Here is a 12986-nt window from a genome sequence, read left to right on the forward strand (position 1 = left end):
TTTATATATAGTATTATATAACCTTATATTTTTATTTGTTGAGAACAAAATATAATAGGCATAATTAGTAAATTGAGTTTTTTTAATGTAGCAATCACTTGTCCTATCAAATTGTTAACATGATTAATAATCAAATTAATATCACAGTTCTTCATTATTATGTTCACGTACAGTGTTGGATGATTGCGTTGAAGGTTCATTCACTCCTGGGGTAGGTTCATATAATATACGATCTGGTAGTAAATTAGTGTATGAATAGGCTCCAGCATTCACCATTAAAGGGAAATATTCTGATAAATAAATTTAAAGAACAGTTGGCCCAGGAGATTACAACACAAGGAAATCTATCAGTGCATTAGAACACATTCCAGGAGGATAAATGAATAAATAAGATAGATTTAGAAGAAATACGTCTATAACTCCAGGACCTGGGTAATATGAATATTCTCGATCAATTATACATAGTTAAGGGTAAAGTATGTCATTTAGACACAAAATAGCAAAAGACAATGCAAATCCAGGCCCAAATTAATATACGTTAACTCAGAGCTAACCACTTAGAGGTTCCTCCATATCGGGTAGGCACGATTCATTTTAAAATATATTTAGGTTAGGAATATCAGGTGGTCCAGGACCAGGATAATACACACCTAAGTTTGAATCATCTTTTAAAAATTCAAATCCTAGTTTTCCTAGGGCTGGATTAGTACCAAAAACTACATAGTCTTAACTAGTTGGTCCAGGAAAATATGATATATAGAAAGGTTTCAACTTTAATAAAAAGAAAACAGGGGGAACCGGATTTACATTCGGATCTAGAAATAAAGGCCATACATTCTGATTATACATTATATTATCATATTTTATCACTGAAATCGTTCTATCCCGACAGATTAGTAATAATTATATTCAACTTTTGTATCTTCGTTATTTTAAATATGTCTCAATTTTCTCTAATTTCTCAAAAACAAGTAATGACAAAAAGATGCAAATAGTAGTACAAAAGCTAGTAAAAAATAAATTTTCTTCAGTTTAATATTTACATTTGAAACATTAATAATTTTAACATAATCATCCTTCACATAACTTCTATTTTTAGCTAGCTTATTATTAACAAATAGAATCTAATGCTTTCTCAATTATATTTTACCTTCCTACTTTGCAATAAATTCTTTAAACACTGTCTTTCTATTTGGTGTGATAAAATATAGTAGTAATAGAACTGGGCCAACACCATATATTACTTCCATTTTATAAAACTATTCTAATATTATTTTATTTAAATTATCATATTTTCAAAAATTTTCCTAATAATGCCATAAATAATACTAAAGTCTACAGGTAAGAAAAAATAATATTACGTTGCAAATGGATTCTACTCAAATCGATTTACAATGCAAAATCAATTTGAGCCTGAAAATTATTACCATACTCCTTCATATTCTGATAAAAATAATTTCACGATTCCAAAACTGCCAATATATGAAGATTTTATTCCGATCCACTAGTTATAACCTGTTTAATAAGATTAGCTAGACTAAATAGACGATATTTCTTAGAGATATTTAAATGAAGCAAAATAGTTTGCATAATAATAATAAATTTAGATGGACAAAATAAAACGCGAAATTGATGTTAATAAACAAATCAGTGATATGTATGACCCTAGAATTTAAGATAAAGTTGGATAAATTATTTCAGAAAATAGAGAATAAGATAGAGCTGAGAAATAATTGAAAGATATTGAACAAGATTTAGTAGGGGAGGTAGCGCAAATGCGGGAAAATGTTGGTAGATAAGCAGATACTAATATATATAATGAATAACAGTAGTTAATGGACGATTTATAGTAGTAACGAGCGAATTAATAGTAAATGGTAAATTAGTAATAATAGATGCTGTATTCGTAACCTCCACAATAACCATAAAAATTATTTCATGGTACTAATTAATAATTATCGAATTAATAATATCAAAATTTTGCTTATTCGAATTAAATATAGCATAATCCTCCAAACTAGTAAAATTATTACAATATGAACCCGAAAAACGAAGATAATAGAGTAGCGTAGAATACATATTACCAAGTTATTAAGAACAATAGTGATCGGGACTCAATTTCCCAAAACCCATTTTATTAACCTTCTAAGCCGGCGCCATTGTACGTTCAAGAGCTTTCCCAATAATTTTTAACTGGAGTTTTATAACTCGAAGAAGCTTATCAGAAGTAAACAAAGACCTCAGAAGCTGCTCATGTTGCATCAGTCATTTAAAAAGAACGAGAGATATCTGATTATAAGGAGATGGCAAATTAGTAGACTGTAGAAGGATTGCTAAGTAGAGTTTAAGACTTAGAATGTTAAACTGTTCAAGTTAGGCGAGATGAAGGAGTAGATTAATTGGCTTAATAGATTCTCAAAAAATATGGTTTGGGTCTAGTTGATCCTGAGATTAAGCAACCAGAAATAGACAAACAACAAATAATTAGAGATATTAAATAACAGATGTTAAAAGAACATGATATTAACTAATAAGATGCGTTGAAAAAGGAAGTTGAAGAAAAATAAGCATACACTAATTAGAATATGTAATTATAATAATAATTGTATTAATAACAATAATAATATATATAGCAGCAGCAATAATTATTTATCCCACAACCACATGCTGCATATAATTATTAGCAGTATTCGTAATAGCAGAATTAATTTAATTAGCCGTAAAATAAACAGTAAATATCTCATGTGTCTAGCTTTTAGCAAGATAATCAGTAATATAAGGAGAAAGAGATTGAAAACTAAATATTATAATTAAAAATATTATAACTATAGAAACAGATGTAAGAAAGAGAATAGTAGAGTTACTCTTAATCTTATGAAGGCAAAGAAGATTCTGATGTAATTTCTCCTATAGGAACTGACGAATTGAGAACATAATAGAAATTAAGTAAAAAACGCCCTACATATAAAAAAATACCAAAGTAAAAATAACGTGAAATTGAAATAGTGGTAAATCCAGATAATTTATTATAAGTTCCTGATATTACTTCTGTTAAAATGCTTTCAACTATGGATAACTCTAAACTAACTTAATCAATATCTGGTAATGATAAATCTTTAAAATAACCTATTTAGAAACTAGCATAGAAGTCAAGTTCTTTTGTAGATGAAGAGGGTTCATTATCTAAACAGCAATCCTTTAGAAATTTTGTTAAACAAGAAATTACTGATAGAGTAGAAGATGTTAAAAGAAAATTATCTACTTCAACAATAGAAGATGATTTTGATGATAAATCAATTATTGGTGAAAATATATCTAAACAAAAAACACCTTCTAATCCATTTGCTGCAGTAAAATAATTAGTTGACAGTAAAAAAGAATAAATTAGTTAAAATATGGGTCAATAATTTTAAGATAGTTTAATGATAGAGTTAGATGATGACATAGAGTTAAATTAACAAATTATCAAGAAACCTCCATAGATTCCAAGATAGTAAACTCCTATCGAAGATCCTGACGATTATTTTGATTTAGATATTCCTTTATGATTAAATGATAATTTTTTCACTATGTTACAAACTAAATTAAGTCTCCGTTTATGAAATCCTAAATATCTTCAACAATTAAAGTATTACGGTTAAATTTAACAGGATAAGAAACACTGTTATCTATTCTTTTTATTTAATTTATACTGGATAAACTATTAGGTATATCAAGTATGATTAATTTATTGTCTTATATCTTAACTTACTTTACTTAAACTTTTTAAATAGTTAAACCATCATAATGCTATACCCCTCCACAACCCATTTTGAAATTATTGTATTATGATATTATATAAAATATAAAATAGTGTAAAATAATAACAGGGTTATATATGTATATATCTGTTATAGTTTTTTGCAATTATGGCATTTAGACATAGAACATACTAACCAGTTGAAAAGCCGGTAGAACACATAACAATAACTTAAATTATGCCTCCATAATAAGAACATCCTATAACTAGATTTAGGCACTAACGTCCGTTACGAAATCCTTCAAAGCCATCTCATCTTACTTCTGCATCAGCTGCACCATAATTTTTCAATACTATTCCAAAACTTAATGAGACACATCCAAACTTTATTTTGCTTAAACATCCTGATAAACTAACAAAGCTTGAATAAGAGGAAATAGTTGGTTTTGAAAAAATATATTATTTTGGATAAAATGCATAGAAAAATTATAATATGACTAAGACAAATTATGGTTATGATGATTCTGAAGGTGATGTTAAACCTGTTTTAAAAGATCATGTATCCTATAGGTATGAGTTGTTGTAATTATTAGGGTAAGGTAGTTTTGGAAAGGTCTTTAGAGCAATTGATCATTTAGATAAAAGTATTGTTGCTTTAAAAATGTTGAAAAATAGAAAAAGGTTTCGAAAATAAGGTTTAGTAGAGCTTAAGCTGCTTCAAACGCTAAAAGATAATGACCCAAATAATGAAAATTATTGTATCCGAATAAAAAATAAAGGAGAATTTAGAAGTCATATTTATTTTGTTACTGAAATATTAGAATGTGATTTATATGCATTGTTATGTAAAAACAATTTGTAAGGTCTTCATATATCATAGATAAAGAAATTTGCTCAGTAATCATTGAAATGTATTAAATTTTCTAATGAACTAGGCATTATTCATGCAGATATAAAACCAGAGAATATATTAATTTCAAAAAATGGTGACATTTAAATAATAGATTGGGGATCAGGTGCGTTTGTTGGCTAAACAATTTATACTTATATATAGTCTAGATATTATAGGGCTCCAGAAGTTATTCTTGGATTACCATATTCTACCCCAATTGATGTGTGGTCATTGGGATGCGTTCTTTGCGAACTTTTAACTGGCCAGCCAATATTTCCTGGTGAAGATGAAAATGATTAATTAGGTAAAATATGCGAATTTCTGGGAATTCCCGATAGTAAAACATTGGCACTTTCTCCACGTAGGACAGACTTTTTCTGGAGTGCAGGTAATAGCCGTATTTTACTTAGAACTAACCATAAGGTTGGAAAGTCAAACTTTTCATAAATTATTGGAAATGGAGGTTCATAATTTGTTGACTTAATTAAAAAAATGTTAGTTTTGGATCCTATTAAAAGATCTACACCAGAGTAACTATTGGTTCATGAGTTCTTTACTAATAATTTGGAGCTACCAGCTCTTCTTACTAAATAATTAAAATGATATGTGAAAATTTCCACTCCTTTATTAAAAATGGAATACAATACCGATTTGAGTGAGAGTCTGAAAAACCTAATGGATAAAATTTACGTTAATCAATAAAAGTAATTAACTATTGATGAGGAAATCTAAGAGAAATTGAAAGATATACGAATAGTAGTTTCAGATTTTCACTAACTAGAGGATGTTTAAGATGATTAAATTTTATTGAAACTATTTACATAGAATTTAAATGCTTAATAATAAAATATTACTGAAACTGATGAATATCACATATAATGATTAATAATAATCTAGTTACAAAGATTCAACACCACATATAATTGTTGTTTACGTGAATATTTAATTATATGAATTATTTATCTGATAACAATAAAAATTGATCCATCTGCTATAGTTTAAAATATTTAAAACTTAACAGATGATACATAAGTTTGTTTTTGTATTTAGTAAAAACTAATTAATTAAACGATGAAGTATGAGATAATACTACTGAAAATAAACAATAAGTTAAAACAAATTTAGATTATTAAATATTAGTATTATTATTATAAAGTTTATATTTAATTATGTAGAGATATTATTCAATCAAATGTTTGAACAAAAATAATAAATATAATAGTATACTATAATCTAGTATTATAAATTATTCTTATCTCCTTTGATAAATTTACAGTTTAATTTACCATATTTATTTTTTAATGTACGTTTAAGAATTATCTAGAAAGAATAATATGTATATAAATAAATATATAATTATTATATACTAATCTGTAAAATGGGAAATTGCATTTCCTAATAATTTATTAGGAAGCGATAGATAGTTGTAAGTAGATAAATCAATAAACAGATTTAAGATTTAGATAGAACCGTTTTTAGTGCAACATATGATCTATCATTAACTGATTTAGAAATTTAAGCACTTACAAATGGTTTATTAAATTAGATAGTTACTTGCGCAGCAGGATCTTCATAGTTGGTACCCAACTAAGATATTGATATCTCCATGATTGATAACATAGGGATTTATGACTTAACTTCATTTACATCAATAATTTCTCATGACTCGGATGCAGAAAAGAGTTTCACAGAGTCATTGATTGCTAGCAGAACCAGAGAAAAATTATTAATTGGAACACTTACCAGATAATATTCATAATAGTAGTAATAACAATCTTAATTAACAACATCACAATCTTAAAGTTTATTTTTTAAAATTTTAGACAAGCATCCTGAAATATATGAAAGAATAAACAGCTAGGAATATAGTGAAAGTGATAACTTTTAGATGGATAATGATTGAAAAACCTCATTCAAGATGTGGTGGATACATACCTTTTCCTAAAATAGTTTATACGATCGATCCTGAATTAAATTTAATATCAAGATATTCAGCCATGACTTCCAGTAAAATAATTACTCCCAAAAAGCATAGCACAATAATCCAAGTAGATGCAGTAAGTTTTAGAATATAATTAAACGGAAAATATACATACGTTGAGATTTCATAAAGGGAAAATGAAATAGTAAAAAGTAGACCTACGCATATAAGCATAAATACTTTTGACGCTAGGTTAATGAATTTTAGTTTAAATAAATCTTTAAAAAATTCACCTATTTTATTGAAATAAGCTTCCATATAAAGCTGACCGTCTTCAAGCTATGGCATATTAACATTAACCTTTAAATTCATTATTATTGTTGCTAATGCATATATAAATCATTATATAATATTTATATCATAATATACCATTTCATTTTAATGCCCTCATTTGACATTAGCGCGTACCAGCAGAAAACAAAAATTTTTATTGATGAGCGACAAGATACTATCAAAGATATCATAAAAAATTATGGGAAAACATGTTTAATTTTAACTGGAAAAAGCTCTGCTAAAGTTTCTGGAGCACTAGACAGTTTTATACCTATATTATAAAGTTCATCGATTACATATTCGATTTTTAATGAAATTGAACCTAATCCAACAATTAATACTGTTGAAAGATGTGTAGAGTGTTATAAATTCAAAAATATCGATTTTATTTTAGCAATAGGTGCAGGATCTGTTTTAGATGCTTCTAAAGCTATAGCTTTTGGCTTAAGAGGTGCTTAAATTTTTGTTAAATCTGACGTTACTCCAATTAAAATTATAGGTGCCTGCACAGCGTCCGGAACTGGCTCAGAAGTAACGCCATACTGCAGGCTCACTGACATAAAGTTATAAACCAAACATGGAATCCCTAATAAGACTTGGCTTGATATCTGCTTTTTCGATTCAAACTGGTAAAAAACCATCCCAGAAGAACAATGTATTAGTATGTATATGGACGTTTTAACTCACGCTTGTGAAAGTTCAGTAAGTAATAAAAGAAGTGAAAATCAACTAAGCGTTAGCTTAAATGCTCTGCAATTACTGAAAGAAGCACGTGGTGAAGAATTTAGATCAACAAAATACTTTAATTTGATGATCAAAGCTGCAATTTTAGGAGGGATCGCCATTGATATGTCTCCATGCACAATTCCACATGAAATGAGCTATGCGATAACAATTAGATATGGACTTAGCCATGGGTTAGCAGTTGCACAGTTCGAGTACGCATACTTGAAATTGAAGCAAATTTAGCTTCCAGAAATTGTAGATTAGATTTTTACAAGTTTCGCGGATAATGAAACGGACTTTAAAGATATAATATTAAAATATTTGGGCGATAAAAAAGTTTAAGTCAAGGAAACTGATATAGAGTGGATTGCTAGCTATATGATTGAGAACAACAAGCTGATTTTCCATGATGGAGAGATTTCTAAGAACGATATCATTGAGATTTTTAAGCAAAGTTAATGAAAATTCATATTTCACTAATAAAACCAAACGTCAATTTAAGGGATGTCATCTGGTTCAGTCCTGAATCTATTAAATTTGTTGGTTAATGTATCTATCTTTTTAATCAGTTTCTTGATTTCGATCTCGTGGAGAAGTATACGAAGCCTCACTTACGGAAATGTTTATGGTCGAATTGGGTCCTAATTTATATTTTTAACATACATACTAGTGGTTCTTTATCGAGCTGAGGTACGTACGATTGATGAGTCATCTTTTAAATGATGTGATTTAAGCATTTCGCTTGGTAAATCATTCCAAAAATCAGAGGAGTCTGAATAAACTTCTTCCACATTAATCATTAAAGTGGAACATATATTAAAATCATTAATATCTGATATTAAATCTTAGTTTTCTAAAAATATTAAAAAACTATAAAAATCCTTTATGTTGATATACTGCCTTTTTATATAAAGTAACTCCAACTTTACTTTCTAACATTTCGACTGACTTACCTTCTATTTCTTAAATTCCAGTAAATGAACCAACAAAAAGTTGAATAGTATTATCTAACTTTCCTACTGTTAATTCTCCCTCCTTTATTTTAGATACATTACCAAAAATCATTTAATTTTCTGTATCAGTTGTATTCAAATAAATAAAAACAACTTCAGAGCATATTTTTATTAATGTAGGCATACACAGGAAACAGAAATAACCAAAATTTGCCCACATGTTTATCTGATCCCACGTAATTGAAACCATGAACAAAAATGATTTTTCCCCAGTTATCTCGGCAATTTATAAGTTAATTTGGCGACCTGCTTATGTAGAAATTTCAAAAGCAGCTAGCAGTGTAAGTAACTTCGATAATAACAATAAAAAGTAGATAAAAGTATTAGCATAACCAACATCATTACCTAAATACGTGGTATTAAATCCTTAAATACATTTGTTATATAAGTCTGAGTGAGTAATTTTATCAGATTTTGTTTCACAAGTCTGACAATACTACTAAATTCCTAAATTTGAAGATGGTTAATCTATTTTTATCGCAAAATTAGGTCTGGTGAAAAAGTATAAAATCTGAATGCATGCTGTTACTAAAAAGAAATACTTAAACTTAGAAGAATCATAACTAACAGTAAACTATTGGATATTCTCTTACTCAAAGTAAATTTAAACTCTTTCTAATATAGAGCCTTCAATTAAAACATAATGTTATTTACATAGTTCATACTAAGTAAGGTAAAATGTGGTTGAAATAAAAAATTATATCATTGCACCAAGTTTATAAGATTAAAAATATTTAGTTGTAAACTATAAGAATAAAATAGTCAATAAAAATATGCCAATACTGTAAGCTAACATTTATCGGAAAGAAAAATAAGGATATCTAAATAATATATTAAAATATTATTTATTAAAATGTTGGAGTAACTAAATATTTCAGAAGAATGGGAGTTATCACCTGCCCATATATTGAGATTCGCAAGAACTGTTGCTGCAAACTTTTAAACAATGTAGACATTTATTTAATAAACATAGCATTCTATTTTAGAGTTAAAGGTAACTTCCGACAAGATAAACCACCTTGATAATTAAGCATAAGAAGCATTTTCTTTTGCATAAAAAACAGAGTTTTAAACCACATAATAAATAGGGTATTTACAATTGCAGCTTGAGAAGTGTTAAGAATAAATTGCATTAAACGATGATGTTTATAATTAAAAAGTTAAAGAAATTCAGTAATCATCAGACTAGAAGTACGCACTATAGTAATAATTATCCATAGAATCTAGAAAGGAATTAGAATCAGTGTTGATAGAGAGATAAAGAGAGATAGATTCCACCAAGGATACATTATTAACTTCTCAAAATAATGCTAAAGAAATTGGTGATATGTTTTAAACTCAGATTGGTCAATTTTATACTTAGTAGACTATTTATTCGCAGGATTTTGTTAAAGTATAGAAAAGAATGTATGAAAACTCAGAAAAAATATAAAAAATGTTTGATTGTATGGATGAAAAAATGTTGAATTTTGAGTAGAATTTTTTTGTGGGTTTAACATAACGTGTGATGGATTGCGAATCTTAAATTTAAAAGGGTGAATATGACAAAGCATAATTAAACTTTTCTATAAGTAAAAGTTCAGAATTAATTGATGTTCTTAACGTTAAAGCTTAAATTACGGAGACAACAAATACTTCACACCAATCAAATATTTAAGAGCTTCAGTAACATTCACTAGAATTGTTTGAGAAATATAACACTAACTTAGAATTACATGAGCTATTAGTTAAAAAAGTAAATATCTTAAGATCGGACTTAATAGATTAAATTGGATTAGAAGTGTAGTCTAGAGAGGCTGAAGTTGCAGAGGTAGTCTGCAAAACTAACTCACTTATTGATGAAATGGGTGATCTTGAAGATGATTTAACGAGAAAAATTAATTTTTGCAATGATTTTGTTGTTAATTCAGGATTATAAAAGGAATATAATATGTCTCGGCGATAAGAATATGAAAGTAATCTAGACACAGTTTTTGAAGATGGTTGTTTAGAAGTCGGATAAATCAAGCTTGTTAAAGCTATAACCCTTAGGATGAGAGAGATAGAGAATAAATTAATGTAAGTTATAGCGAGAACAGGAGGAATTGACTGAAGTATTATTATATTATATCTTTTATTGTATGTCCTAAAAATGAATAGTAGAAAGTTTAAAACTTCACTTTTTAGGGAAAAAAATCTGTATAGCGCATAACGTTTTGCCTATGAAAATAAGTTAGACTAATTGTTTAATTGGTAAAATACATTACGTTATCACGATAAAAGCTAACATTCAGTATACCAAAGTTAAATTAACTAAACACTTACACTAAAAACATTATATCAAATACCAGTTTAACAAAGAGATTAATAAGTAGCTTAGTACAACCAACAGAGATACGATGCAACATGCTAAGCAGTACTATAAAGTACACGGACAGGAGGATAATATGACTGTACCGATAGGCACACACTAGGAGTAGACTTAAAGTATATAAATAACAATCATAGACCTCTTGTTTAATAGATTCCTGATCATAAAATATTTTCAACGCCTATTGAGTTTTTTGAAAGTGAAATGTGATAAATATATATATTAATATAATCGTACTCTTTTAAAATGAAAAATTAAATTATTGAAGTTATCAAAGATTCTATCTATTTCTTAATCAAGTCACCTCCAATTCAAGATTCTCATGAATATCACTTTTTTACAGTCAACTAACTTCTACCGTACATTCCTGTAGATAAAGAAATCGGACCCCTACCATTAACTTCATCTTTTCAATTTTTCTAAATTTTAGACCAATAACTATAATTTACTACCAAAAAATTGGTACTCTACTCATCACCAGAACCTAGTTTCTATTAGAACTCAATTTTGTTACTTTCTACATATCTGTTGCTACACTAAAACTAGTCTATAAACACTATTTGCTCTATTTTTCACAAATATGAAATTAACTTCTCAGGAACTACTCTACAGCAAATTCTCGCATCGCTTAAAAAAGCAGTTGGCCTATAATTCATCAACTTCAATACATTCTAATGGCAATACCAGGCGTTTTACCAATCAATCGAAAACGGCAATGTTAGCGAAATCATACCTAATGGGCTTTTGGTCTTTCCAGGCCCAATTGATATAAAACATCCAAACTATTATGACCATCCGTTCCACCCAAAATCGTATATTCCATTATTTGAGTCGAAAAATTTAACTGCCATAATCAGATTAAACTCCTCATAATATAACCGAAACGAGTTTATGAACGCAAATATCCACCATTTCGATCTCATTTTTGAAGATAACTAGCCTCCACCAGATATGGTTGTAAAGCAGTTTTTTTCGATCTGTCAGCATGAAAAATTCATCGGAATACATTCTTAGAAGTCAATCGGTCGGGCAGCAACACTGGCATGTTGTTATTTGATTAGAATATTTAGGTTCAAAGCCACCGAGGCTATCGCATATTTACGAATTTTCAGGCCTGGATCGATAAGCCAAAAACAGCAATATTGGCTCATAAAAAATGAACCCCGTCTACATGATACCACCGATTTTGTGAATACTTTCTAGGCTAAACAGAGCGAAAAAATGGTCAAAGAGGCCCTAAAACCTCACGAAAAGGTGCAGGCAATCAGTCCGATGCGTGTGAACGACAGGGTGGGCGAGTTCGTCAATTCACCTGTTAGACAACTTCATGTTAAGGGTTTTAGCAAAGGGGTCCGGCTTCCAATTATTAAGTGAGTTTATGTGGTAGAGTGAGAGAAAGATTTGAAAGTTTTAATTTTGGATAGTTAATTAGGATTTGGTTGGGGATGTAGTTAATTAATTGGATTATACTCTAATATCGATAATAATATGTGTTTAAAGCGAAAAAATGAATATAAAAGTGTGCTAAATTAGAAATAAATTTTTAATAACTAAAAACAAATTGAACGTATGAAGTAATCATAAAATTGAATAGTAGCAGCTAATAAGAAAAAATAAAATAGCCTATAATTGAATTATAATGTTAACAACATCTAAGATTAAATTATTAATAAATGTGTAATATTGTAAATAGGATGAATCAAATTAAGGAATATACATTAAAATTGATGAGGAATATAATATAATTAAATATGCAAGGATTGTGAATGAATTTTGGTGATTTAACATATTGTTCGAACAAACTAATAATATCTGTTTTCAACACGAAACAGAGTGAAAAGGTAAGGAGTATAGCATTGAATGGAAGATTATTTTATTATAATTTATATACTAAGTTAATGACATCAAAATCATCAGAAATATCTGTTAGAAATTAATCAATATTTATTTTATCTGAAGAAAATTCTTAGCCATATTCAACAGCGGTGGGAATTCTATCCGGCGCTGTCTCA

The 12986-nt window shown here is 28.3% G+C and overlaps 13 protein-coding genes across 13 annotated transcripts; 8 read left to right on the forward strand and 5 right to left on the reverse strand. All coding sequences in view use genetic code 6, as the record gives it.

The window, feature by feature from the left end:
* Nucleotides 1-85: 85 nt before the first annotated feature.
* Nucleotides 86-841, forward strand: SS50377_24591 (SHIPPO 1-like protein; the record flags this gene model as incomplete). The annotated part of the gene is made up of 1 exon (XM_067908432.1): nt 86-841. One exon carries the CDS (start codon nt 86-88, stop codon nt 839-841), a length of 756 nt encoding a protein of 251 aa, XP_067763253.1.
* Nucleotides 842-866: 25 nt separating this feature from the next.
* On the reverse strand, nt 867-1250 carry SS50377_24592 (uncharacterized protein; the record flags this gene model as incomplete). Its single annotated transcript, XM_067908433.1, has 1 exon — nt 867-1250. The coding sequence occupies one exon, from the start codon at nt 1248-1250 to the stop codon at nt 867-869; it is 384 nt and encodes a 127-aa protein (XP_067763254.1).
* Nucleotides 1251-1313: 63 nt separating this feature from the next.
* SS50377_24593 (uncharacterized protein) lies at nt 1314-3548 on the forward strand (the record flags this gene model as incomplete). Its single annotated transcript, XM_067908434.1, has 1 exon — nt 1314-3548. The coding sequence occupies one exon, from the start codon at nt 1314-1316 to the stop codon at nt 3546-3548; it is 2235 nt and encodes a 744-aa protein (XP_067763255.1).
* Nucleotides 3549-3564: 16 nt separating this feature from the next.
* Nucleotides 3565-3810, reverse strand: SS50377_24594 (uncharacterized protein; the record flags this gene model as incomplete). Its single annotated transcript, XM_067908435.1, has 1 exon — nt 3565-3810. One exon carries the CDS (start codon nt 3808-3810, stop codon nt 3565-3567), a length of 246 nt encoding a protein of 81 aa, XP_067763256.1.
* A 17-nt stretch (nt 3811-3827) lies between these two features.
* On the forward strand, nt 3828-5234 carry SS50377_24595 (Kinase, CMGC DYRK; the record flags this gene model as incomplete). Its single annotated transcript, XM_067908436.1, has 1 exon — nt 3828-5234. One exon carries the CDS (start codon nt 3828-3830, stop codon nt 5232-5234), a length of 1407 nt encoding a protein of 468 aa, XP_067763257.1.
* Nucleotides 5235-5823: 589 nt separating this feature from the next.
* SS50377_24596 (uncharacterized protein) lies at nt 5824-6534 on the forward strand (the record flags this gene model as incomplete). The annotated part of the gene is made up of 1 exon (XM_067908437.1): nt 5824-6534. One exon carries the CDS (start codon nt 5824-5826, stop codon nt 6532-6534), a length of 711 nt encoding a protein of 236 aa, XP_067763258.1.
* Nucleotides 6535-6540: 6 nt separating this feature from the next.
* On the reverse strand, nt 6541-6924 carry SS50377_24597 (Transmembrane domain-containing protein; the record flags this gene model as incomplete). The annotated part of the gene is made up of 1 exon (XM_067908438.1): nt 6541-6924. One exon carries the CDS (start codon nt 6922-6924, stop codon nt 6541-6543), a length of 384 nt encoding a protein of 127 aa, XP_067763259.1.
* Nucleotides 6925-6993: 69 nt separating this feature from the next.
* On the forward strand, nt 6994-8073 carry SS50377_24598 (1,3-propanediol dehydrogenase; the record flags this gene model as incomplete). The annotated part of the gene is made up of 1 exon (XM_067908439.1): nt 6994-8073. One exon carries the CDS (start codon nt 6994-6996, stop codon nt 8071-8073), a length of 1080 nt encoding a protein of 359 aa, XP_067763260.1.
* An 11-nt stretch (nt 8074-8084) lies between these two features.
* SS50377_24599 (uncharacterized protein) lies at nt 8085-8411 on the reverse strand (the record flags this gene model as incomplete). The annotated part of the gene is made up of 1 exon (XM_067908440.1): nt 8085-8411. One exon carries the CDS (start codon nt 8409-8411, stop codon nt 8085-8087), a length of 327 nt encoding a protein of 108 aa, XP_067763261.1.
* Nucleotides 8412-8433: 22 nt separating this feature from the next.
* Nucleotides 8434-9420, reverse strand: SS50377_24600 (DHHC zinc finger and transmembrane domain-containing protein; the record flags this gene model as incomplete). The annotated part of the gene is made up of 1 exon (XM_067908441.1): nt 8434-9420. One exon carries the CDS (start codon nt 9418-9420, stop codon nt 8434-8436), a length of 987 nt encoding a protein of 328 aa, XP_067763262.1.
* A 57-nt stretch (nt 9421-9477) lies between these two features.
* On the forward strand, nt 9478-10716 carry SS50377_24601 (uncharacterized protein; the record flags this gene model as incomplete). Its single annotated transcript, XM_067908442.1, has 1 exon — nt 9478-10716. The coding sequence occupies one exon, from the start codon at nt 9478-9480 to the stop codon at nt 10714-10716; it is 1239 nt and encodes a 412-aa protein (XP_067763263.1).
* A 39-nt stretch (nt 10717-10755) lies between these two features.
* SS50377_24602 (uncharacterized protein) lies at nt 10756-11184 on the forward strand (the record flags this gene model as incomplete). Its single annotated transcript, XM_067908443.1, has 1 exon — nt 10756-11184. The coding sequence occupies one exon, from the start codon at nt 10756-10758 to the stop codon at nt 11182-11184; it is 429 nt and encodes a 142-aa protein (XP_067763264.1).
* A 36-nt stretch (nt 11185-11220) lies between these two features.
* On the forward strand, nt 11221-12348 carry SS50377_24603 (Dual specificity protein phosphatase CDC14A; the record flags this gene model as incomplete). Its single annotated transcript, XM_067908444.1, has 1 exon — nt 11221-12348. The coding sequence occupies one exon, from the start codon at nt 11221-11223 to the stop codon at nt 12346-12348; it is 1128 nt and encodes a 375-aa protein (XP_067763265.1).
* Between the last annotated feature and the right edge of the window lie 638 nt (nt 12349-12986).

Source organism: Spironucleus salmonicida, chromosome 5 (genome assembly GCF_000497125.1).
Source record: "Spironucleus salmonicida strain ATCC 50377 chromosome 5, whole genome shotgun sequence".
NCBI lineage: Eukaryota > Fornicata > Diplomonadida > Hexamitidae > Spironucleus > Spironucleus salmonicida.